The sequence below is a fragment of the Sapajus apella genome, unplaced genomic scaffold (genome assembly GCF_009761245.1).
Source record: "Sapajus apella isolate SASKATOON/1434 unplaced genomic scaffold, GSC_monkey_1.0 scaffold96, whole genome shotgun sequence".
Classification (NCBI taxonomy): Eukaryota; Metazoa; Chordata; class Mammalia; order Primates; family Cebidae; genus Sapajus; species Sapajus apella.
In genome coordinates, this window is record NW_022437036.1 from 273,362 (window position 1) to 298,026 (window position 24,665).

Genomic DNA, 24,665 nt, shown 5'->3' on the forward strand with positions numbered 1-24,665 from the left:
GTCTGAAGGTCAGTGAGAATATCACCTGCAACGCAGGCCGGGCGCAGTGGCTCATGCCTATTATCCCAGCACTTTGGGAGCCCGAGGCAGGCGGATCACGAGGTCAGAAGATCAAGACCATCCTGGCTAACATGGTGAAACCACATCTCTACTAAAAATACAAAAAATTAGCTGGGCGTGGTGACACCCACCTGTAGTCCCAGCTACTCAGGAGGCTGAGGGAGAAGAATCACCTGAACCCAGGGGGCGGAGGCTGCAGTGAGCTGAGATTGCATCACTGCACTTCAACCTGAGCGACAGAGCAAGACTCCGTCTCAAAAAAAAATGTTATCTGCAGTGTATTCGAACCCACAAAATACAACAGCATTCAAAGTTCATGGCAAAGCTAAAACAGACCATTAGTCACCCTTGGAGGATGCTAGAAAACCAACTCATCATTCCAAAATTTGAAAGGAGAGCAAATCAAGTATCTGTCTTTCCTAAATAAACTCAGAATAACCAAACCATGCATACAGAAGAGTTCTTCTCTTTAGAATAATTCTGGCAATAAAAACAAAAAGAGTGACCTAACTGTAATGTCACCATCTTGCACACCCCAATAAAGTCACAGAGGCAGGCGCCAGTCACCAGCCACTGCCAAAGGCAGGAGCTGAAAGGCTGTGGAGAACTCCATGAAGGACACTGTGGCCACCGAGCAGTGACAGCCTCTGCAGCTCCTGATGCTGCTTGGATCGCCACTAATACTTTCTTGATAAAAAGGAAAAGGAAAAAATCAAAGCTTACTCTTACCAAGTTTCCAAATCTACCTTCCAATTTATAAGAGAATACAGGAAACGGAGGACCCACATGAAACAATCTCATGCCTGCAGTGAGCAAAACCCTGACACAAGGAATCTCAAAAAGAAACAAGCCAATTCCATCAAAGAACCCAGAAAAGACATCAACCAAATGGCAATGTTCAGACTTTGCTTAAACACTGATTCAAACCAACTGTGTGTGCATGTGGTTCTGTGTGCACATGTGTGTGGCAGGTACGGACATGAGAGCTGGAAAAAAATCAACGTTGTAGACATTCAATGATGTTAAGAAATTAGACTGTGCAATGGCATGCATATTAATTTAAAAAATAAAATAAATTTTTTAAAAAAAAAAGAAATTAGGCAGGGCACAGAAGCTCATGCCTGTAATCCCAGAGCTTTGGGAGGCCAAGGCAGGCAGATCACCTAAGGTCAGGAGTCCAAAACCAGCCTGGCCAGCATGGTAAAATCCCATCTCTACTAAAAATACAAAAACTAGCCAGGCATGGTGGTGGTGGGCACCTGTAATCCCAGCTACTGGGGAGGCTGAGGCAGGAGAATCTCTTGAACCCAGGAGGTGGAGGTGGAGTGAGCTGAGATTGTGCTACTGCACTCTAGCCTGGGTGACAGAGAGAGACTCTGACTCAAAAAAAAGAAAAAGAAAGAAATTAGGCCAGGTGGCTGATTGCAGTGGCTCACATCTGTAATCCCAGCATTCTGGGAGGCTGAGGTGGGAGGACTGCTTGAGCCCAGGAGTTCGAGACTAGCCTGGACAACATGGCGAAACCCCGTCTCTACAAAAAACATATAAAAGTTAGCTGGGCATGGCGGCATGTGCTTGTGGTCCCAGCTACCGGCTAACGGGGGAGGGTTGCTTGAGCCCTGGAGGTGGAGGCCGCAGTGGGCCAAAACTGCACCACTGAACTCCAGCTCCAGCCTAGGTGACAGAGGGAGACTCAGTCTCAAAAAAAAAAAAAAAAAAAAAGAGAGAGAGAAAGAGAAAAAAGGGGAAGGGAGACGGGCAGGGGAGGGAAGGGAAGGAGAGAGGAGGGAAGAGGAGAGGGGAGGGGAGGGGCACGTGAGCTAGCTAAGCTCTCCTGCAGATACCTGCTCTACTGCTGAGAAACAGCCCCTGGCTGGCTGTGAGGCCCTGGAGGGGAATGAACACTCAGCTAAGGGACATAAAATGACTGAGCAACCTGCTGCCCACTCAGGATGTTACTGACAGACCAAGCCACAAGGCTGCACAGATGCAGCAGTGGCCTCATAGAGTGGGAATGGCACCCAGAAGATGGGGCGGAAGGCAGGCAGGTGCAGCACAGGTAAGCTGCCTGAGTCAGGGCAGACGCCTCCCACACTGGTGGCTGCTCAACCGCCTTCCTCCCTCAGCCCACACTTACAGCCTCTGGGGAGCTCCTTAGGATGAAGGGACTGAGGAGGCAAAAGCCCGCTTGGTGCCACACAGCACACTGGCACTGACAGCCCTGGCCTTATTACCTGGTAGTCCGCTTGACCAACTGAAAGACGGCCAAAAGACGAAGCTACGTGAATTCACTGATGCAGGCAGAACATGGTCTTACCACGCGCCCACCACTCAGAGCTATGGCCTAGCAGCCCAGTAGGACGTCACAAATGCTATGAATAGACACCAATCCCGGCTGGACCTCGCAGCCAGAACACACGGGTCTAGGAACAGGCAATGATGTCTGAATGGCTCTGCTGCCACAAGTCCCATCTCTGCCTCTTTGGACCCTACTGTCAAGAGAACTAGTCCAAAGGGAGTATGTGCCAACCAGGGTGCAGACCACAGCTCCCTCTGGCCTCCCTGTGTACCAGCCCTGGGGGCAGAGGCTAATCCTGACCCCCAAAGCGAGACTGAATTGCTACCACCCGCTGGGGGAGGCTATCTAGAGCCTGGTCCTGAGTACAGTTCAGTATTTCTGCTTCTATGAGTAAAAGTTAATGGTAACTACAGCTGCCAAAAAAGCAGAACCACCAGCAAGTCAGACCCTTTGGGGATAAAGATTCGGGTCCTCGCTGGGCACGGTGGCCCACATCTACAATCCCAGCATTTTGGGAGACTGAGGTGGGAGGATCACTTGAGCCCAGGAGTTCAAAACTAGCCTGCGCAACAGAGGGAGACCTCATCTCTACAAAAAACTAAAAATTAGCCAGGCATGATGATATGTCCCTGGAAACCCGGCCATTCAGGAGGCTGAGACAGGAGGACAGTATGAGTCTGGGAGGTTGTGGCTGCAGTGACCTACGATCATGCCACTGCATTCCAGCCTAGACAAGAGAGGTAGATCCTGTCTCAAAATAAAAATTATCTGGGCATGGTGGTACGCGCCTGTGGTGCTAGATACTCAAGAGCCGGAAGCAGGAGAATCACTAGAGCCCAGAAGGCTGTGGCTGCAGTGAGCTGACTGCACCACTGCTCTCCAGACTGGGCAACAGGATGAGACTGTGTCTTAAAAATAAAGATTTGGGTTACTCATCCAGGTCAAGAACCTTGCCCGAGTAGGTGATAGCAGAGGGCACAGCAGTAAGTAAAGAAAGACCTGGCCAGGCGCGGTGGCTCACGCCTCTCATCCCAGCACTTTGGGAGGCCAAGGCGGGTGGATCACGAGGTCAAGAGATCGAGACTATCCCGGTCAACATGGTGAAACCCTGTCTCTACTAAAAATACAAAAAATTAGCTGGGCATGGTGGCGTGTGCCTGTAATCCCAGCTACTCAGGAGGCTGAGGCAGGAGAATTGCTTGAACCCAGGAGGCAGAGGTTGCGGTGAGCCAAGATCGCGCCATTGCACTCCAGCCTGGGTAACAAGAGCGAAACTCCGTCTCAAAAAAAAAAAAAGAAAGCCCTAACCTCCAACAAAGCGACAAGGGACAGGGTGGACACACGAACAGCACAGCTGCTCCCTCCTAACCTCCAACCAGGAGACGAGGGACAGAAAGGAGACACAGAACCAGTAGCTGGTTTTCCCGTGTGCTCTCACCTCTCCTGCGTGGGAGGGGGAAGCTCCATTTGTCTAAATATGAACTACTTCTTATTCCTCTGTACATTGGTGGAGATGAACTTCGTGTCTCTAAAGAACAGAATATTCATGTGGGACTAAATTTTTGGAGTCACTAACTTATGACCCCCAGGATTCTGTGTCTTCAAGTTTCTGGAGACAGCTGACATCATCTCCAGTGCATGTCATCGGCAGCCCGCAGGCATGGCACTAAAGCCAGCAACGCCACTTGTCCCCGGAGCTTTCAGAAAGCACTTGGCACGCCATGTTACGATGGCCTCCAAGGAGCGTCACTTTATGAGCAGAAGCGGAGGCAGCACCACAGCCAGCCAATGTGTGCAAAGGAACCACACATCCCTCAAGTTGGCCTAGAACAGAAAAAGCATATTCTGAATGCTAGATAAAGCTGTGAAGATGTGACCGTGCCGAGGCCAACATGCTCTCTGGGGAACAAGTAACTGCAGGAAAGACCTGCAACCTGACTGTGCCGTTCCTGTGCCCCAGAGGGACAGTGATGGCCGCTGAAGAATGCCACGCTTCACAGGCCAGGGTCTATGGCTTTAGTGTAAAGTTAACTCCACTTTCACACATCCGCATTAACTAGCGGAGTCGCACGGCACTTCACACGTCCTGTGAGCTGTTATTGTAGGGGAGCTGCCAGCCCACCCCAGCCAGTAAGCTCACATGCTGCACCCTCCCCAATCCTGAAAGCCCTCTTCCTTTTTACAGACGAAGACATGGAAGCTCAGAGGTCAAGCACCATGGCCAAGGTTACTCAGCTTCCTCAGCTCTCAAGACCAGCACCCGAAACGTCTGTTCTCCCAACAAAGGACTAAGGTGTCAGTTCAGCCTAACAACGACCCACGTGCCCTGCCTGGCTGCCTGGCTGGCAGGTGTCCTAAGTCACCAGTGGAGGGAGTTGTCATCTTAATTTCAAAAACCTGACCTTCCAAGCCACTTTTAAGTGTTCACTAACAACAAATGAAGCAGTGCTGGGCTTCACCTCAGAAAAAGAGCGCTGTTTTTAGAAACACTCTTGGGAAGGGGCAGGCCAGGACCAGTACTAGGGGCAGTGGCAAAGGCCGTCCTGGAGATCCAGCGTTCATTCCACCTTAGCATAGCTTTTCTGCCCGAGAGAGCAGAGCCAGGAGGCCGCTCCCTGAGGATGGCCATGGAAACAGTCCCTCAACACTCTCTGACAGCACCCACCTCCAACAGCATACTCCCCTCCAAATCCAAAGTCAACTGGAAATGAACCCAGACAATCTGGTGGCGAGTAGGGAGTGGCCACAAAGACATTCATGATCATTCATCAAACTGTGGCAGGAAGAATTCAATAGAGCTTTCCTAAATAAACAATACTAATTACCCAGACTTTAATGTGCTTTTCATCAAAGAACGATTTCTTCCTAGCTGAAAAAAGATAAAATGATTTCTAAAAACCAAGACAGGTGCTCGCTTTCTGTTCCTGGCCCCGTTATAAGAGGCTGTCCCTGTGCACTCACTGAGCAGCTAGGCTGCACTAGCCCCGACAGAAGAAAGCATGTTCACAGATCAGAGCACAAGGTGGGGGGAACTCGGGCCACTGGCAAGCCGACTTCACCTGCCTCCAACAAATGTGGACGTAACTGAATGAACTGTATTTGATAAGGGGCTTTCTAGCAAAGAGCCCCTCACCTGCACAGCCCTGACTAATGGCACAGAAGCCTCAATGTGACCCATCACTATATGATATTTCACTTAACACACATTTGAAAAAACGAGAGCTGGAAAGCTCTCACTGAAAACTACCCTTGATTCCACAAAATACACCTTATTTTTCCAAGGCTATAAATTCAGGATGAACAGACTGGATGCAATGACTCATGTCTGTAATCCCAGCCCTCTGGGAAATCAAAGCAGGAGGATCACTTGAGGCTAGGAGTTTGAGACCAGCATGAACAACATAGCAAAATCCCATCTCTACCAAAAATTAGAAACAGCTGGGCGCAGTGGTGGCACCTACAGTCCCAGCTACTCGGGAGGCTAAGCCAGCAGGATCGCCTGAGCCTGGGAAGTGGAGGTTGCAGTAAGCCAAGACTGAGCCACTGCATTCCAGCCTGGGTGAAAAAGCAAGGCGCTATCTCAAAAAAAAAAAAAAAAAAAAATTCATGCTGGGTGCAGTGGCTCATGCTGATAATCCCAGCATTTTGGGAGGCTGATGTGGGCAGATCACTTGAGGTCAGGAGTTCGAGACCAGCCTGGCCAACATGGTGAAACCCCCATCTCTACTAAAAATACAAAAATTAGCCAGGCATGGTGGCATGCACCTGTAGTCCCAGCTACTCATAAGGTTGAGGCAAAAGGATCACTTGAACCCGGGAGGTAGAAGTTGCAATGAGCCAAAATTGTGCCATTGCACTCCTGCCTGGGTGACAAAGTGAGACTCCATCTCACACACACACACACACACACACACACACACACACACAGCCCAGGCACAGTGGCTCATGCTTGTAATCCCAGCACGTTGGGAGGCCGAGGTGGGAGGATCACCTGTGGTCAGGAGTTTGAGACCAGCCTAGCCAACATGAGGAAACCCTGTATCTACTAAAAATACAAAAATTAGCTGGGCGTGGTAGTGCACGCCTGTAATCCCAGCTACTCGGGAGACTGAGGCAGGAGAATCGCTTGAACCCTGGAGGCAGAGGTCGCCGTGAGCCAAGATCATGCCACTGCACTCCAGATGGGCGACAAAGCAAGACTGTTTCAAATACAAACAAACAAACAAACAAACAACAATTCAGGTAGAAGCCACTGCACAGATGTGCTTCAGAACAGCCCCGACTAGCACTTGCTCTGAACCCAGTTCAAGAGCAACGTCTACTACACAGTTCTGGTGACAAGAGAAACAGTGCTCCTTTAATGAATCCACAGTAAGAAAAATAAACAAACCACCACAAAAGCGCATCCTGGCAGAAATCCCTGGGTGGAATCAGTTTCCCTGGAGGCACACCACCCGTCATTATCTGACCTGAGCTGATGGCATACATTGCCTCGCAGGAGCTGGGAGGCCCTGCCTTGTCAGCAGCGGGCAGGAGTTCAATCAACGTGTGGCTCTGGTGCCCCTCAGGAGAGAGAATGAATAACACCCACAAAGGGTCTGCCAGGTGCCAGGTGCTGGCTCAGCATGCTCTTCACGTAGACCATCTCAGGGGCCCTCAGAGCCCCAGGACACAGGCTTTGAGATACTACTGTTCTCACCCCATAGATGAGGGAACCCTGGACCACAGAGTGACCGCCCAGCACATCCAAGATCGCACACCGGAAAAAGGCAGGAGTGAGGGCTCAACCCAAGCCTCCCGCCAGGATGGGAACTGGCCCACCACAGTATCCCTCCCCCATGGAGGGTCCAAGAGCAGAGACAATCCAACCTGAGGAAACGCCTGAAAAATGTCCCTGGCTCCTTATCCACTCTCACCAAAAGCCTGAGCCAGGAGCACAAAAGCTGCTGAGAGGAGGGGCCCCAGGGATGGAGAAAGCAGCCCTCCTTCAGAGACCAGGGCCCCCAGGAGCCCCTGCTGGTGGAAGGGCACCCACGAGGGAGGGACCAGAGCCCCCAGGAACACCTGCTTGTGGAAGGCACCTCTAAGGGAGGCTCACCTTTACGAAGAACCCGCTTCTTTGCACGAATATCTGTTTCCAGCTCTGCTGCTCTGATGTAAATCCTGACAGACTGTGGGAGGTGACGGACAGCCTGGGCCACCACGGCCTTGGCTGTGTCCCCAGGCTGCAACCTGGCTGCTTCTAACCAGACATCTTCACTCTGTGAGGCAAGAGATAGGAACAGTAAGGCTCAGTGCAGGCTGGAGGCCACAGCAGGCAGCAGGCACCTCTAGAGCAGATCCTCGGGCCCCAGATCTTACAAAAGCCAATCAGCTCAGCCTCAAACACACCTGTACCAGGACTCACCCCTATGACAACACTTAGGAACATGCTACCGTATGTCTGAGTAAAGAACACGAAACACCACTTTGTGAAAAGAATACGATGCCATGCAGAGTAACTCCACGGACAAAGCAGAGACTGTGCATCTGCTTGGGTAGTTCTTTTTTGTTGTTTTTTGAGACGGAATCTCACTCTATCCCCCAGGCTGGAATGCAATGGCACAATCTCGGCTCACTGCAACCTCCATCTCCCGAGTAGCTGGGATTACAGGCGCCTGTCACCATGCCCAGCTAATTTTTGTATTTTTAGTAGAGACAGGGTTTCGCCATGTTGGCCAGGCTGGTCTTGAGCTCCTGGCCTCAGATGATTCACCCCCCTTGGCCTCCCAAAGAGCTGAGATTATAGGCGTGAGCCACAGCACCTGGCACCTAGGTGGGTGAAGAGCTGATCAACTGAGCTCTTTATAAGGAAGCTTAGCCTGTCATTAAACCGAGGTGGATCAGCCTTCACTCCATGTGTAAACAAGCAGGAAAAACACGTGGTCATGTTTCACATCCTCCCCTGCCTGTTCCACTCTCTGTAGTTTCAATACCAAAAGACAAAAAGATTTGCTCTAATGAGTTTACTTCCGTAGGGGTCCTACCATTATGTAGCCTCCCAGGAAACGCCTCACAGCACGCCTCACCTTGGGGCACATCTCTGTCCCCTTCATTATAAGGTTCCGAGCTACTTGTAGCTTCCCAGTGACTTCCTCCAGGCGGGCTGACGCAATCCAGGCTGGCGGGTGATGAGGGTTTGTCTCCCGAACAGACTTGAGGAGCAGTCGTGCCTTCTTGATATCACTACAAGAGTGAGAGTGCACACAGCATCAGGCCATGCTGCCAGGGTGCACCCGAGACCCAGAATGAAAGCACGCACTTCACAGTCACAACGTGAGAACTCTCAATCCTGATGTCCTGAGTTACACAAACCAACTCAAAACTCAGTGTACACTATTCCAAGCCCATTCAGCCTCGCCACAGACAAATGCTGAGACCTGAAGGTCTAGATGGGACGTGCGGATCTAGAGCTGGCTGCTTTCCCGCTCAGCACAGGCACAGATTTGCACTATCACATGTAAAACATTTAGCGTACGCGATGAATGGATACAGACATTTTCAAATGAAAAAACCAAACTACTCCACTGTGTATTTCTTAGAACAACCATGTCACATTCTGACGGCAGATTTTCCACATAAAATCCAAAACACCCTAGGCCACTAGCACCTCCATCCCAGCCCAGCAATTCCGCAAAGTACTCACTTGATGTCCCCTCCATGTGTAGGGATCATGGAATTTAAATCTGTCAGGTAGCCTTTGGGGTCAACGACGGTCTGTCCACTCACGGAGTCGGACACCTGTGAAACAGGCCAGGCTGAGAGTCAGCTGGACATGACCAGACACAAAACAAAGTTCCCAGAGGGTCCCTGGAGCCCCTCCCATAATCCTGACTGGCAGTGAGTAGTAGAAGAAAGAAAACAACTTTAATAAAAAAATAAATTTCAGACAACACCTTGTGATAATAACAAATTTCTTCTGTATGGAAAAAAGAACTGTATTTTTATTTATTTCTTTGAGACAGGATCTTGGTCACCCAAGCAGGAGTGCAGCGGTGACAACAGCTCACTGCACCCTCCAGCTCTTGGGCTCAAGGAATCCTCCTGCCTCAGCCTCTCAAGACTCTATCTCTATAAAAAAGCAAAATTTTTGGCCGGGTGTGGTGGTTCACACCTGTAATCTCAGCACTTTGGGAGGCCGAGGCAGGTAGATCATGAGGTCAGGAGTTCCAGACCAGCCTGGCCAACATGGTGAAACCCTGTCTCTACTAAAAATACAAAAATTAGCCAGGCGTGGTGGTGTGTGCCTACAATCCCAGCTACTCAGGAGGCTGAGGCAGGAGAATTGCTTGAACTGGGACCCGGAAGGTGGAGGCTGCAGTGAGCCGTGACTGCACCACTGCACTCCAGCCTGGGCTACAGACAGAGACTGTCTCAAAAAAAAAAAATTATTTTATATATTTTTTAAAAAAGGGCAGGCATAGCCAGGCACGGTGGATCACACCTGTAATCCAAGCATGTTGGGAGACTGAGGCAGGAGACTGGATCACAAGGTCAGGAGTTCAAGGCCAGCCTGGACAAAATGATGAAACCCCATCTCTACTGAAAATACAAAAAATTAGCCAGGTGTGGTAGTGTATACCTATAATCCCAGCTACTCAGGAGGCTGAGTTAGGAGAATCACTTGATTCTCCACCCAGGAGGTGGAGGCTTCATGGGCCAAGATTGGGCCACTGCACTCCAGCCTCTGGGTGACAGAGCAAGACTCTGTCTCAGAATTTAAAAAATTAAAAAGAACTGCAGAATTATTCTGGCAAAATCAAGCCACTAAAAGCAGAGAGAAGAAAAGAAGAAGAAAGAAGAGGAAGAACAAAAAAAATGTTAAACCTGTCTACAGGAAAATGCTGCAGACAAACTCACCTGGCTCAGCCTCATGTCCATCAGAGTATTCCTCGCTTGGCCAATCTTCCTCATGTCCAGCTCACCTGTGCCAGGTGTCATCAATCCTGGTGTCATTCCACCTGGGTATGGTGTGTTTAGTCCACCTGGATAGGGTGTGTTAAGACCTCCAAATTGCTAGAAGGGAAGAGAGTAGAGGGAAGAATAAGATGATGGTTTGCATTTCATGCCAAAGAACTTTATTCTCTGAAATACTTCCCCGGTGGCCTGATACATGTACAGCTGTGCAGACAGACTCGGCCAAAGCACAGCCATGACCTGCAGAAGCACTGAATCCAACACTGCCCGCCATCCTGCCACTGATCCAGCAAGACTAAATGAGCCACATGTGCCCCTTTTTTTGGGTGCTCACAGTTTGTCGGGGATCCACTGAGGTATGGCTCTCTCCGGTCTGTAAATGTTTGGCAAAGAAACTGTCGGGAACAGGGGTCAGTTTCTCGTAGCGTGGGTTCCGCTGACGTTTGTTTCTGGCATCGCCAACCTCAGGGATGCTCAGCCACTCTTCTTCTGTGACTTCCGCCAATTTCCTCTGGAAATATCCAGCCCCAAAAAACATTAATTCCCCGGCAGAATTTCATGTGCCCAGGTAGGACTATGTTCTCCCTCACTTCCCCCATACCACCATGCTTTAGAAAGGATTTTGGGTGGGACGCAGTGGCTCACACCTGTAATCCCAGCATTTTGGGAGGCTGAGATGGACAGATCACCTGAGGTTGGAAGTTCGAGTCCAGCCTGACCAACATGGATAAACCCCATCTCTACTAAAAATACAAAATTAGCCAAGCATGGTAGCGCATGCCTGTAATCCCAGCTACTTGGGAGGCTGAGGCAGGAGAATCGCTTGAACCCAGGAGGTGGAGGTTTCAGTGAGCCACAATCGCACCGTTATGCTCCAGCCTGGGCAACAAGAGCGAAATTCAGTTTAAAAAAAAAAAAAAAGAATGGATTTTGATGCTGATGCAGAAATTGTTTTTAAGTTTTGTTTTGAGATGGGATTCATCTGTTGCACAGGCTAGAGTTCAATGGCACAATCACAGAATCACTGCAGCCTCAACCTCCTAGGCTCAAGGGATCACCTCGCCTCAGCTTCCCAGCCCACAAGTTGCTGGGACCACAAGTGTGGGCCACCATTCCTGGCTAATTTTTTACTTTTTGTAAAGTCAGGTTCTCCCTGTGTTGCCAAGGCTGGTCTCAAAACTCCTGGGCTCAAGTGATCCTCCTACCTCAGCCTCCCAAAGTGCTAAGATTACAGGTGTGAGACACTGCACCCAGGCCCCAAAATGGTTTTCTATTTCACTTAGAAAAATCAATTTAGGCCAGGCATGGTGGCTCATAACTGTAATCCCAGCACTTTGGGAGGCCGAGGCAGGCAGATCACAAGATCAGGAGTTCAAGAGCAGCCTGGCCAACATGGTAAAACCCCATCTCTACTAAAAATACAAAAAATTAGCCGGGTGTGGTCGCAGGTGCCTGGAATCCCAGCTACTTGGGAAGCTGAGGCAGGAGAATCACTTGAACCTGGGAGGTGGAGGTTGCAGTGAGCCGAGACTCCAGCTCCAGGCCACAGAGTGAGACTCTATCTCAAAAAGAAAGAAAAATCGATTTATTGGACCTATTCAACTTCACTAAAATGTAAATTATTCTCTCAAATCACAGTTTAGAAAATCTTATATATAAACAGCGCTGGATGTGGTGGCTCATGCCTGTAACCCCAGCATTTTGGGAGGCCAAGGTGGGCAGACCATTAGAGGTCAGGAGTTTGAGACCAGCCTGGCCAACATGGCGAAACCCCATCTCTACTAAAAATACAAAACTTAGCCGGGTGTGGTGGCGGGCACCTGTAATCCCAGCTACTAGGGAAGGCTGAAGCACGAGAATTGCTTGAACCTGGGAGGTGAAAGTTGCAGTGAATCAAGACTGTGCCATCGCACTCCAGCCTGGGCAACAGAGCCAGAGCCTGTCTCAAGAAAAAAAAGAAAGAAAGAAAATCTTAGGTATAAGTGGAGTCAAAATTACAAAGAAAGTAAGTTCATTTGCCCTACCTTTTATAGTAAAGGACGGAAAGGGTTTTAATACACATATACATGTTCAAACATACTGAAGCAAAGACTTTCTTCTTCTAAGCAATTACCCTCCGAATTTAAAAAAACAGCGAGTCAGTAAACTCTCATCAATTCCACACAAAAGGAGCCTGAGTCCTGCTGCTTAGGTGAAGTGCAGTAGAAACTGCACACCATTTCATCTGCTTACTTTGAGATCTGAGAATTGCTGCTGGATTTTGGGGCGCTCCATACGATATTTCTCTATTTCTTCTTTCTCTCTTTGCTCCCTAGTAAATAAAATGTGCGCACATCAGAAACACTGCATGTCTGAAGATGTCTGAAGCTGCTTTATTATACATCTCAATTAAATCACCAAATAGAACAATTCCATACTCTTAGCAGCTAAATCAAATATATTTCAAGGCAATTGCGGATACATTCTTTGCTGGGCATGGTAGCACACACCTGTAATCACAGCTACTTGGGAGGCTGAGGTACAAGAATCATTTGAACCCAGGGGGCAACGGTTGCAGTGAGCCAAGATCGCACCACTGCACTCCAGCCTGGGCGACAGAGCAAGATTCTGCCTCTAAACAAATAAATAAATATGAATACATTCGTTAAATCTAATAACGCAATTACCCACCAAATGAAAACATGCAGAAATTCACTAAAATAAAAACAAAAAAGATCTTACTTTGATCTAAATATATGAATGTGAGTATATTTACTGCTTGAAAATTAACAAAATCCCAAAGGTAGGACCATCCTATAAACACCTAAGAAGGCCAGGTGTGGTGGTTCACACTTGTAATCCCAGCACATCAGGGCAGATCACTTCAGGTCAGTAGTTCAAGACCAGCCTGGCCAACATGACGAAACCTCATCTCTACTAAAAATACAAAAATTAGTTGGGCACTGCTAGGCACAGTGGCTTATACCTGTAATCCCAGTGCTCTGGGAGGCCAAAGCAGGCAGATCACCTGAAGTCAGGAGTTCAAGCCTGGCCAGTGTGGTAAAACCCCATCTCTACTAAAAATATAAAAATTACCCAGCCATGGTGGTGCTTGCCTGTAATCCCAGCTACTCAGGAGGCTGAGGTAGGAGAATCACTTGAACCTGGGAGGCAGAGGTTGCAGTGAGCTGAGCTGAGATCATGCCATTGCACTCCAGCCTGGGTGACAAGAGTGAAACTGTGTCTCAAAAAAATAAAAATTAGCTGGGCATGGTGGCAGGTGGCTGTAATCCCCGGCTACTTGGGAGGCTGAGGGAAGAAAATAATTTGAATCCAGGAGGCAGGGTTGCAGTGAGTCAATCCAGCCTGCGTGACACAGTGAGATCCTGTCTCAAAAAAAACACCTAAAAGGAAAAGCAGTAACTATCCTAGTTACCACCAAACCCTCTACGGAACTCATCCATCCTCACTTCCTTCTCTTCCAAGTAAGTAGTTAACCACTAACAACCAACTCAGCTCGGATCTACAGTTCTATGCACCAGAAGAGCCTGCTTCATCCACGTAACTGCACTTCAGTGCTGAGACTACATGTGACCATGTGGTATTCACAGCGCTGTTCTTCCTACTTGTTTGTATTATGACAGTTTTCAGAATAAAGTTTTAATAAGTATACTACTTTTTTTTTTTGAGACAGAGTCTTACTCTGTCCCCAGGCTGGAATGCGGTGGCGTGATCTCGGCTCACTGTAACCTTCGCCTCCTGGGTTCAAGCGATTCTCGTGCCTTAGCCTCCTAAGTTGCTGGGACTACACGTATGCACCACCACACCCAGCTAATTTTTGTATTTTTAGTACAGACAGGATTTCCTCATGTTGGCCAGGACGGTCTTGATCTCCTGACCTCGTGATCTGCTTGCCTCAGCCTCCCAAAGTGCTGGGATTACAGGCGTGAGCCACCATGCCCAGCCAAATACACAGCTTTTTTTTTTTGAGACTGAGTTTTTGCTCTTGTTGCCCAAGCTGGAGTGCAATGGAGCAATCTTGACTTACTGCAACCTCCACCTCCCAGGTTCAAGCGATTCTCCTGCCCAGCCTCCCAAGTAACTGGGATTATAGGCATGTGCCACCACACCTGTCTAATTTTTTGTATTTTTTTTAGTAGAGATGGGGTTTCACCATGTTGGCCAGGCTGGTCTCGAACTCCTGACCTCAGGTGATCTGCCTGCCTCAGCCTCCCAAAGTGCTGGGATTACAAGCATGAGCCACTGTGCCTGATGACATAGCCTGCAACTTTAATGAATTTTTCAGCTCCAAGAGTCTTCTGGTGGAGTCTTTAGGGTTTTCCAAATATAAGATCATATCATCTGCAAACAAGAATAATTTAACTTCTTCTTTTCCAATCTGGATGCTCTTTATTTATCTCTCATCCAACTGCGCTAGACAGGACTTTCACTACCATGTTGAATAACAGTGGTGAAAGTGGACATCCTTGTGTGTTCCAGATCTTAGAGAAATGGCTTTCAGTTTTTCCCCATTCAGAATGATACTAGCTGTGGGCTTATCATATGTGGCTTTTTTTTTTTGGTGACACAGTCTCACTCTGTTGCCCAGGCTGGCATGTAGTGGTGTGATCTTGGCTCACTGCAACCTCTGTCCCCGGAGTAGCTGAAATTATAGACCTGCATTGCCACATCCAGCTAATTTTTGGATTTTTAGTAGAGACAGGGTGGTATCGAACTCCTGACCTCATGTGATCTGCCTGCCTGGGCTTCCCAAAGTCCTGGGACTACAGGCGTGTGAGCCATGGCATCCGGTTATATGTGGCTTTTATTGTGTTGAGGTATGTTCCCTTTTTTTTTGAGACAGGGTCTCTCTTTGATGCCCAGGTTGAAAGGTGGTGGTACGATCTCAGCTCACTGCAACTTCTGCCTCCTGGGCTCAAGCGATCCTCCTACCTCAGCCTCCTGAGTAGTTAGAACTATAGGTGCGTGCCACAAAGCCTGGCTAATTTTTGTATTTCTTTTTGTAAAGACAGGGTACTACCCTCTTGCCTAGGCTGATCTCAAATTTCTGGGATCAAGCAGTCCTCCCGCCTCAGCCTCCCAAAGTGCTGGGATTAACAGGTGTGAGCCACCATGCTCAGTCTGGGATATGTTCCTTCTACACCCAGTTTTTTGAGAGTTTTTATCATGAAGGAATGTTGAATTTTATCAAATGCATATTCAGAATCGCGTAAAATAATCATATAGTTTACATCCTTTATTCTGTTGATATGATGTATAACACTGATTAATTTGCATATGTTGAACCACTCTTGCAAAATGCCACTAGGTCATGACGAACGATCTTTTTTTTGAGATGGAGTCTTGCTCTTGTTGTCCAGGCTGGAGTGCAATGTTGTGATCTCAGCTCACTGCAACCTCCACCTCCTAAATTCAAGCAATTCTCCTGCCTCAGCCTCCCGAGTAGCTGGGATTACAGGTGAGCACCACCATGCCTGGCTAATTTTTGTACTTATATAGATAGAGACAGGGTCTCGTTATGTTGGTCAGGCTGGTCTCGAACTCCTGACCTCAGATGATCCATGATCCGCCCGCTTCGGCCTCCCAAAGTGCTGGGATTACAGCACTGTGCCCGGCCAATGAACAATATTTCTAATGTGTTGTCAAATACGGTTTGCTGGTATTTTGTTGAGGATTTCTGAATTGATGTTTATCAGGAATACTGACCCAACATTTTCTTTTTTCAACGTGTCTTTGTCCGGTTTTGGTATCAGGGTAATACTGGTTTTATGGAATAAATTTGGAAGCATTCGCACCTCTATTTTTCGGACTAGTTTGAATAGAATTGATATTAGTTCTTCTTTAAATATCAGGTAAAATTCAGCAATGAAGCGATTAGATCCTGGGATTTTTCTCTGCTAGGACGCTTTGTATTACGGCTTTGATCTCATTACTTATTACCCGTCTGTTCAGGTTTGGGATTTCTTCATGGTTCAATCTTGTCAGCTTGTATCCGTCAGTTGACATCTTTAATTCATTCACAAATTACTCAACACATAATAGATTAATCAACAGTCGGTATGCCCTTTACAAAGATGGTAACGCGGATGTAAGTAAAAGTAATCCCCAAAATTCTAAAGCTCTCCACTCCAGCCCCCCAGGCCCTGAGGCCGTTCTGCAGCACCCCAGTGCCTATCTGAGCACTGCTCCACAGCACAAGACCCTTATGTGGCCTAAAAGCTGAGCAGAGACACATGTACTCTTGCTACTTTTCTCCAAGTATAAAACAATTCAAAATGAAACTTTCTTTCTTTTTGGAGACAGGGTCTCACTATGTCAACCAGGCTGGAATGCAGTGGCACGATCACGGCTCACTGCAGCCTTTACCTCCTGGGCTTAAATGGTCCTTTCACCTCAGCCACCCAAGCAGCTGGGTCTGTAGGCACACACCATCTGGCTCATTTTTAAATTATTTGTAGAGATGAGGTCTCACTAATGTTGCTTACACTCACTGGTCTCAAACCCCTGGACTCAAGCTATCATCCTACCTCGGCCTCCCAAATGCTACGGTTACACGTGAGCCTCAAAAGTTTTTTTTTTTTTTTTTTTTTTTTTTTTGAGATGGAGTGTCTCTCTGTCACCCAGGCTGGAGTGCAGTCGCACAATCCTGGCTCACTGCAACCTCCACCTCCCGGATTCAAGCAACTCTCCCACCTCATCCTACGGAGTAGCTGGGATTATAGGCGTGCATCACCACGTCCAGCTAATTTTTGTATTTTTATTAGAACAGGGTTTCGCCATGTTGGCCAGGCTGGTCTCCAACTCCAGACCTCAGGTGATCCACCCACCTCAGACTCCCAAAGTGCTGGGATTACAGGTGTGAGCCACCACATCCAGCCAACTTTTTTTTAAAAGTTGGATAAATATTGTGAAAGCCAACAATTTCTTTTACCTTCTTTCTTTTCTTCTTTCATCCATCCTTTTATCCAGGGCTGCATAAATAGCATCTGCTTCCTCATCATCTTTTTCATAGGGCCCACTTGAGAAGAGGCTCCCGGCATAGCCATTAAACTGAGAACCAAACAACATGTGTAGAGAGGTGAGCTTTTCCTCCAATACCTCCCCACCAGCAGAAATGGGAAGAGCTCTACTTATGAAATACTTGCTAAATTATTTCTTCAGCCAACAAAGCCAAATCAAAGGACAATCTACAATGTAACTGGTAACTACTCTTCAGGTATCAAGGGCATGAAAGACAGAGGAGCCACTCCAACTGGAAGGGACCAAGGAGACAGGACAAAATGCAGTAAGAGATCCTGGACTGAGCCCTAAGCCAGAAAACAGACTTTCACGGAAAAACGCGAAATTCAAGTACAACAGAGAAATTAGCTAATAGTACTGTGTCAGCATGATCCCCTTGGTTTCAATAACTGTGCTAAGGTCATGTAAGATGGGAAGAAGCTTGGTGAAAGATATGCAGAAACCTATTTTTTTTTTTTTTCCAGAGGGAGTCTCACTCTGTGGCCAGGATGGAGTGCAGTGGCGTGATCTCTGCTCACCACAACCTCTGATTTCCTTCTTCGAGTGATTCTCCTGGCTCAGCCTCCGAAGTAGCTGGGCTTACAGGCATGTGCCATCATGCCAAACTAAGTTTTGTGTTTTTAGTAGAAACAGGGTTTCACCACGTTGGCCAGGATAGTCACGATCTCCTGACCCTGTAATCCGCCCACCTCGGCTTCCCAAAGTGCTGGGATTACATCCCAAAGTGCAGATGTGAGCCACCACGCCTGGCCAACATTTTTTTTTCTTTTACTTTTTTTGGGCACTACTTTTGCAAGTTCCTGCAAATTTAAATTATTTCAAAACTAAAATTATTTTTTAAAATTTTCCTCAGAGGAAAAATGTGATCTGTTAGAAGACAGTTCAGTCAGCTGAGGTTGTCCTTTAGATGTCTTTTTAGAGGGCAACCACTAACGCTACAAAAAGCAAATATCGTCATGAACTCCACTGTAAGTTTTTATCATAGAAGACTGACCAATACAAAATACCAAGGCAGTGGTCCTGACATCTGCAAGAACATCTCTCTGAAGAGATGAAAAGTGCACATTTCTCCATATTCTTTCTGCTCCCTCTCACTCTCTGCTGAAGATGTCTCATGAATAGCTGAAATTTTAAATGCATGAGCCACTCCAAGCCACTCATTACAGGCACCAACACACACTGGTTAGGGAGCTGGTCAGCTGCTCCCAGAGACTAGCTGGAGGAGACACAGAAGCCGGACACATCTCACCTCGTCGTAATTGGTATCATTTAGGTCCTCATCATCATCATCAGCAGCCTGGTTTTTCTTCATCTGGTCCCCAACGGTTCTCTTGCCTGGGGGAGCATGACGATCATCCACAGGATCATTTGCATCACGGGCGGGCCCAATGTCTGAGCGGGTGGTGAAGCCAGTGGCACTGCAGGAGACCCCCAAGACACCCAGTATCTGAGTGCACCTGTTCCCGGGCTCTTCTCCACCCCTGCTCATCACTTAATATCACCTCTATTTTTAACACCTCTGGGAACCTCCAAAGACCCTGGTGACAATGAACTGCAGTCTCAAATACCACTGATCTTCTCTACTTACCTGAAGGTTTAACCTACCCTGATGACGTTACCAAGGCAATCCCTCCACCAGAAGGCTTTAATCATCTCCCCCCGCCACATCCAATCAGGCCCTTAAACCCAACTTGGCCCAAACTGAGTTCCTCTTCTGGGCCCACCTTACAGCTGCTCAGGGGTGTTTCGGCGTGCTGATCCAGATGCCAAGGGTCCGTGACACAGTACTTGCCTCCCTCTCCCACTCTCTCCATCCTGCCTGCCACCAAGTACTAATGAATCCACCTTAAAAATCTCTCCTCCCCGGACTATGACTCCCACCACAGCTGGAAACCGAGTTAGCCCTCCCTGCCTCTAGCCTTCCTCTACTTCAACCCATCCTCTGCCAGATGATTCTTCCCAAAACACAGCTCTGACTGAAAACTTCTGAAGGGTCATGGTCTTTCTGACGTCTCCAGGAGCTTTAGCCTGGCGCTCAAGGCCACTCCAACCTCTTAAGCTCCGTTCCACTGGCTGCACATCCCATTCACACTGGACTCCCCCGTTCCTGGGCTTCCCCTGGCCTCACTTTTTTCTAACACTCCACACACACAGAATGTCAGTTTCTCTTCTATCGCTACCTCGTCTCTGCAGCCCTAAGTCCAGCTCTCCTACTAAACTGGGCCCCAACGCCACACTCCATTAAGCACTGGGTTCTAAATCTGATCCTCCTTACGTACTGACTTATGCTAACACCAAATCCTCCACGACCTTCGGGTCCTTTGAAGGCGCAGTCCACATCGGAGTCTGGCGTGTGCCCCACAGATTCTAGTATAATACCACCACCAAGAAAAGCCCAGTCGTCTTCCTCATCAAATGAATGGCCAAACAGGACAGCAACGACTGCCCATTTATCCGACAACGTACGGTGGCCATCTGTGTTGCAGTCAAGGAGGACCCAGGCACGCTCGAGGCGGGGCGGGGGGTGTGCCAGCCGGACCTGGGAAGGCGGCCGCGTTCCCGCTGCACATCACTGCCGGCTGCATGCAGCAGCGCTCGTCTCACACCCGGCGGACAGGCGGCGCGTCGCACCCACGCGGCGGGCGGGCTGCATGCACACGTCTGTCCGGACCCAAAGCCCGCGGCTGCCTCCCTCGAGGTCGCTCAGACTGCGCGGCCAAAGACCCCCGCCCCGAAACCCGCGCCCCGCGCCCCGCCGGCCGGGTCCCCCGCGCGCCGCCCCAGGCCTCGCCCAGGCCTCACCCCCGGCCCAGCCCGGGCACGTAGCCGAGCGGCGCGGGCATCCCCAGGAACGGCTTCTTCTTCTTGTTCATGGCGGCGACGACGACCTAGCTAGGAAGGAAAGGAATGAAGCCGCGGAGGAGGGAAAGACGCAGACACTCCAAGCCCCGACGTCCGAGGCGCTGCGTACGAGGAGGTCGCGGTTGGCGCGTCACTCGCGCGCCGGAAGCAGAGCGCTCGGTGCGCACAAAGCCCGCCCACTTTCGACTCCCCGGGCGGAAGCCCCGACGCGCTCCTTGACGACTTCCGGCCGCGGCCAGGGGGCGGGGACACGGCAGGCGCGGGGGCGGGGACACGGCAGGCGCGTGCGCGGGAGCGCCTCCTCGTGGCGGGGCGGGAGGAGCGAGGCCGAGCGTGCGCTGGGACCCGAATGGGCTCCTGGGGCGGCCCCAAAAGCTGAGCCTGGGGCGTCGCTGCCTCCCCAGTGCTCTGATGCATTCCCAAGGAGACCTGTCTGCCAGTAGGGCCCATGGTCCCCTCCCTCTGAGCCAGCCCAGCGTCCCGCCGCCGCCCTCGGCGGGCCCGGATCACTTCCAATTGGAGTGGAGCTGCACCCCGAGCAGTTGTGTAGCGCTTGTGCGCACTGGTTATGGGCACATCTGCCTGTGGGCACACCTGCCTGTGGGCGTCCTGTGCGCACGCTGCTGCCCTATGCTTTTAGCATTCATATTTTGGGGCCCCCATTCAGGCATCTGTGCCTCCAGCGGGATTAGAGACCCCACCCACGTCCCCCAGCATGCCTTGGACATTCTGGTGAGGGCCACATTCTCAGCTCCCGGAGAGCTAATCGACGAAATAACCGCAGCTGACCTGTCGGGAACACGTCAGTACATGAACATGGCTGTCAAGCATGTGTGTGAATTCTGCGTGTGTGGATTAGTGGGGTGTGCGCACAGTGAGGTCACGTGTGCTCGTGTTTGGGGTGCACGCATTTCTGCTCCTTCTGCTGTAAGACATCCTCCAGAGCCCCTGCGTACACCCAGGGAGAGCACCTAGGCTCCTGGGCAGAGCAAGCCAACCACAGCCCAGCCCGGCCCAGCGCTTCTCACTGGAGTCCTGGAGCAAACACATCGCTCCGGCCTGCTGCAGCCGCCTTGGAGTTCCCCTCTGCCCCATCTCCAGCCAAGCCCCTTTCAGCTACAGAGCACTGCACCGCCCCCCCGGGCACTAAGCCAGGTTCTGGGGCTGCAGAGGGACGGGAGAGTCACCCTAATGTTCACAGTGGGGTGGGCGGTAAGCAAGAGTCAAGCTGGTTTCTCCGGGGAAGCGGGTGCCCGTTCGAGGGGGAGCGAAGAGGCAGGAGGCCGAGGGCAGTGTGTGGGAGGGGCTGATCTGCCCCTTCTCCTGGCTCTGTGGGTAGAAGGCCCCGCACGATGCCCGTCAGCCCATCCCTACGCACTGAGGGGCAGCACCTCAGAGGACCCCCAGCAGGTGCACGGGGCCTCTCCTGGGCGGAGCCGCGCCCGGGGCCGCACGGACGCCCCTCGCCCTGGCGGACAGCCTTGGCGCACGCAGGCCCGCGCGCCGCCGACACACCTCGGAGCTCCCGGAGCGCGCCCGGCACACAGGGCTCGGCAGCAGGTGCCTCGCCGCGCAGACTCGCGGACCGCGGGGACCGGCTCGGGAGCGGGGCCGGCTGGGGCGGGGCGGGGCGGGGCGGCGGCGCGCGTTCCCCGCCGGCCACACCGGCCGCCCTGCACTCGGCGAGGGGCGTGTGCGCGGGCCGGGCTCCCGGGCCCCATGTTCACCGAGCTGAGGTCCAAGCTGAGCCCCCCGCGAGGCCGCGCCGGGGCCGTGCGCGCGGACTTCGGGGAGCGCCGGGATGTGGACGGTGAGCGGGGCTGGACCCGGGCGCGGGGATGTCGCGGGCGGGGGTCTCAGGGACCCAGAGGCACGGGGGGCGGGACCTGGCGGGCTTGGAGCGGCGGCGGCCGTGGGTGTTCGGAGGACGTCTCGGCCCAGCGGGGTCCCCGTGGCCTTTGTCCTGTTTTGGGGGGCAGCCGGCCTCAGGCCCGGTCAGCGCGCCCTTGGCTGGGGGCGAGCGGGTGACAAGCCGGGGCGCCTGTGTCCTCGGCGGCACTGCGTTCGGTCACCTCTTCCTTCGCGCGGAGAAAACCCTCCGAGCCTTCACCGTGGGGCCGAGAGGGGACCGAGGTCACAGCCGGCCCGGGTGTCCTCGCCCCATCTCCTTCTGGAATCTTGGCGTTAGGGCGGGAGGGACCCACGGGCCGCCGCGGGACAGACTGGACTCCCGGAATGCGGGCAGGAAATGGGCGGAGCCGGCTTGCCCGGGGCAGGTGCAGCGCAGGCGGAGGAGTCGGACGGGTTCCCGCTGCTGCTGCGCGCTCCTGCACCAGCGCGACCGCTCCAGGCCCTGCAAAGCCCGGAGACCACGGCGCCTGTCCGCTGGAAGGCGCGGGCTTAGAATCAGTCTTCCCACAGCACTAGAGGCTACCTCGGGTGCGGTGGCCCACTGGCCACACCCTCTGCTGACCCTAGACCTCAAATTTGGGGTCACCCGGGGTCCGGTTCCTGAAAGTTGTAAGAATTGGGGTGGAAGATGTTGTCTCAGAAGCCTTACGGGGTGGGAGGACCGGAGAGTAGGATGTGGGTTTCCCCTGATATTCAGACCTCCTAAACACATCCCCAAGCCCTGTCCTGGGTGTGGAGTCGGTGGCTGAGTGTGGGGCGGGTAGGGTACATGAGAGGAGGACCCCAGCGTGGGAACCTCACCTGCCCTGCTGAGGGCCTGGGTGCTGTAAAGACAGGGGCAGGCCTGTGCCCACCTTCTGCCTCCCCACAGGCTCTGTTCACCTGCAGACACCATACAGAGCCTTCATTCATTCATTCATTCATTCATTCACAATGTTGTGGGGTGCCCCATGAAACAAGACCTGGATCGAAATGTCTGCCTCCCCCAGACTCAGGTCAGCAGTGCCCCCAGAGATAAGACAAAGCTCAGATGAGACACCTTAATGTACTTACTGCAGGAAGAGGGAGCACAGGGCACCCCCATGGGTCTCCGAGCAATAGCTGTATCCCACATACCTATGCTCACCCACCCATAGCCAGTGCGTGCCCACCACTCACACAGCCTGTGTTGTCCTGGGCCTGCCACTACTCTAGATGATGAGTCAGCCTGCTGGGTCCTGGTGGGGGTATGGGCATAAGCCACAGGGAGCCCAGGCAGCTTATGGCACCTGTGTGGGCCAACCTGGAGGTGCTGGGGAACGGCTGAGAACTGGGCTGGGTTTTTGGCAGGCCCTGTGGGCTGTGGCACAGCTGGAGAGCCCAGCGAGTGTTTGGGGAGGGAACCCTGCTTGTGAGTTGGCCAAGAGTTCAGGCAGTCAATGAGCCATAGTGAGTTGGGCCCCAACACCAAATAGGGCTGTGTGAACTGGGTGCCTTCAAAGGCAATGGGCAGGCAGCACCCTCAGCCAGGATTCCCCACCACAGACGATATCCCCAGATTTGGGACCTGCCTTTCCTCAAAGCAGGTCGTGTGTGCGCTTCTGGTCTGGTGTGATGTGTGCAAGGCTTGTGCGCCAGCCCAAGGCAAGGGTGCTGTCAGGGCTGTTCCGGGATGGCCCGTCTTGCCCGGCCGTATGTCTTAGGTTCCCTTCCCTAGTGGCATATCCTCCGGTCTAAGCAGCATCCATCCTGCTTCCCCAGGGTGAGGGTTATAGACGTGCAAGAGGAAAGGTGTTTCCAGTTCTTCACCTTTTGTGCTGGGGAAGGTCCTGAAAACGGCCTGCACACTTCCTTCTGCCTTCGGAGGCTTGGGAACCCCTCACGGGGGAAGTGATTTCCGAACTGGTGTAGGGGAGATGGGGCAGGGAGCTGGCTCTCAAGCAGAGGAAGCCTCTGCCCCTGCCCTTTACTGCCTTGACCAGGCACCCCCACACACAGCCACTGCCCACTTCAACTTCTGCCGGACCCTCCTGGAGCACACGGTGTCAGCTGAGAGCATCCCCTGCCACTTGCCTCGGACACCTGGCACCAGCCTCACGTGGCATGACTCCCGTAGCCAGAGGGCGGCCAGCAGCAGGCCAATCAAGCTCCTGCAGCAGCCGGGCACAGAGACCCCCCAGGTACGCACCCAGTCCACCCGCCTCCGTTCCGCCCTCCCTCTCCACCACCCTCACTTTGCCTGCCACGCCCCTCCCTTGCAGGGCCGGCTGTACTCTGACCACTATGGGCTGTACCACACGAGCCCCTCGCTGGGCGGCCTGACCCGGCCCGTGGTCCTGTGGAGCCAGCAGGACGTGTGCAAGTGGCTCAAGAAGCACTGTCCCCACAACTACCTCGTCTACGTGGAGGCCTTCACACAGCATGCCATCACCGGTACAGCGGGGCTGAGGGTGCTGTGGGAGGGGCTGGATGCCTCCTAGCGCCTACTCCCCACACCCCCGGCCTTTCTCTTACTATGGCTTTTGTCTGTCTAGATCTTCCTCTGAGTCATCTTCCCCTCTGGTCTTCATCTTTGCAG

The 24,665-nt window shown here is 51.7% G+C and overlaps 2 protein-coding genes across 3 annotated transcripts in view; one reads left to right on the forward strand and one right to left on the reverse strand.

Moving 5' to 3' along the window:
- LOC116535688 (pre-mRNA-processing factor 6) overlaps positions 1–20,383 on the reverse strand; it is a 23,137-nt gene extending 2,754 nt beyond the window's left edge. Inside the window, exons 1-9 of the mRNA XM_032256965.1 lie at positions 20,138–20,383; positions 18,585–18,753; positions 17,247–17,365; positions 12,548–12,626; positions 10,650–10,826; positions 10,259–10,414; positions 9,045–9,139; positions 8,428–8,584; positions 7,458–7,620 (exon numbers count right to left, since the gene is read on the reverse strand). Coding sequence (XP_032112856.1) covers positions 7,458–7,620; positions 8,428–8,584; positions 9,045–9,139; positions 10,259–10,414; positions 10,650–10,826; positions 12,548–12,626; positions 17,247–17,365; positions 18,585–18,753; positions 20,138–20,208 — 1,186 coding nt within the window. The 5' untranslated portion in view covers positions 20,209–20,383. The remainder of the gene's footprint in view (positions 1–7,457; positions 7,621–8,427; positions 8,585–9,044; positions 9,140–10,258; positions 10,415–10,649; positions 10,827–12,547; positions 12,627–17,246; positions 17,366–18,584; positions 18,754–20,137) is intronic.
- Positions 20,384–21,744: 1,361 nt separating this feature from the next.
- SAMD10 (sterile alpha motif domain containing 10) overlaps positions 21,745–24,665 on the forward strand; it is a 5,803-nt gene continuing 2,882 nt past the window's right edge. Inside the window, exons 1-3 of one of the 2 annotated variants that reach the window (XM_032256969.1) lie at positions 21,745–22,007; positions 24,086–24,267; positions 24,349–24,520. In XM_032256969.1, coding sequence (XP_032112860.1) covers positions 21,917–22,007; positions 24,086–24,267; positions 24,349–24,520 — 445 coding nt within the window. In that variant the 5' untranslated portion in view covers positions 21,745–21,916. Of the gene's footprint in view, positions 22,008–22,088; positions 23,104–24,085; positions 24,268–24,348; positions 24,521–24,665 lie in introns of those variants that run through there. The other variant, XM_032256968.1, reaches the window with a different exon arrangement.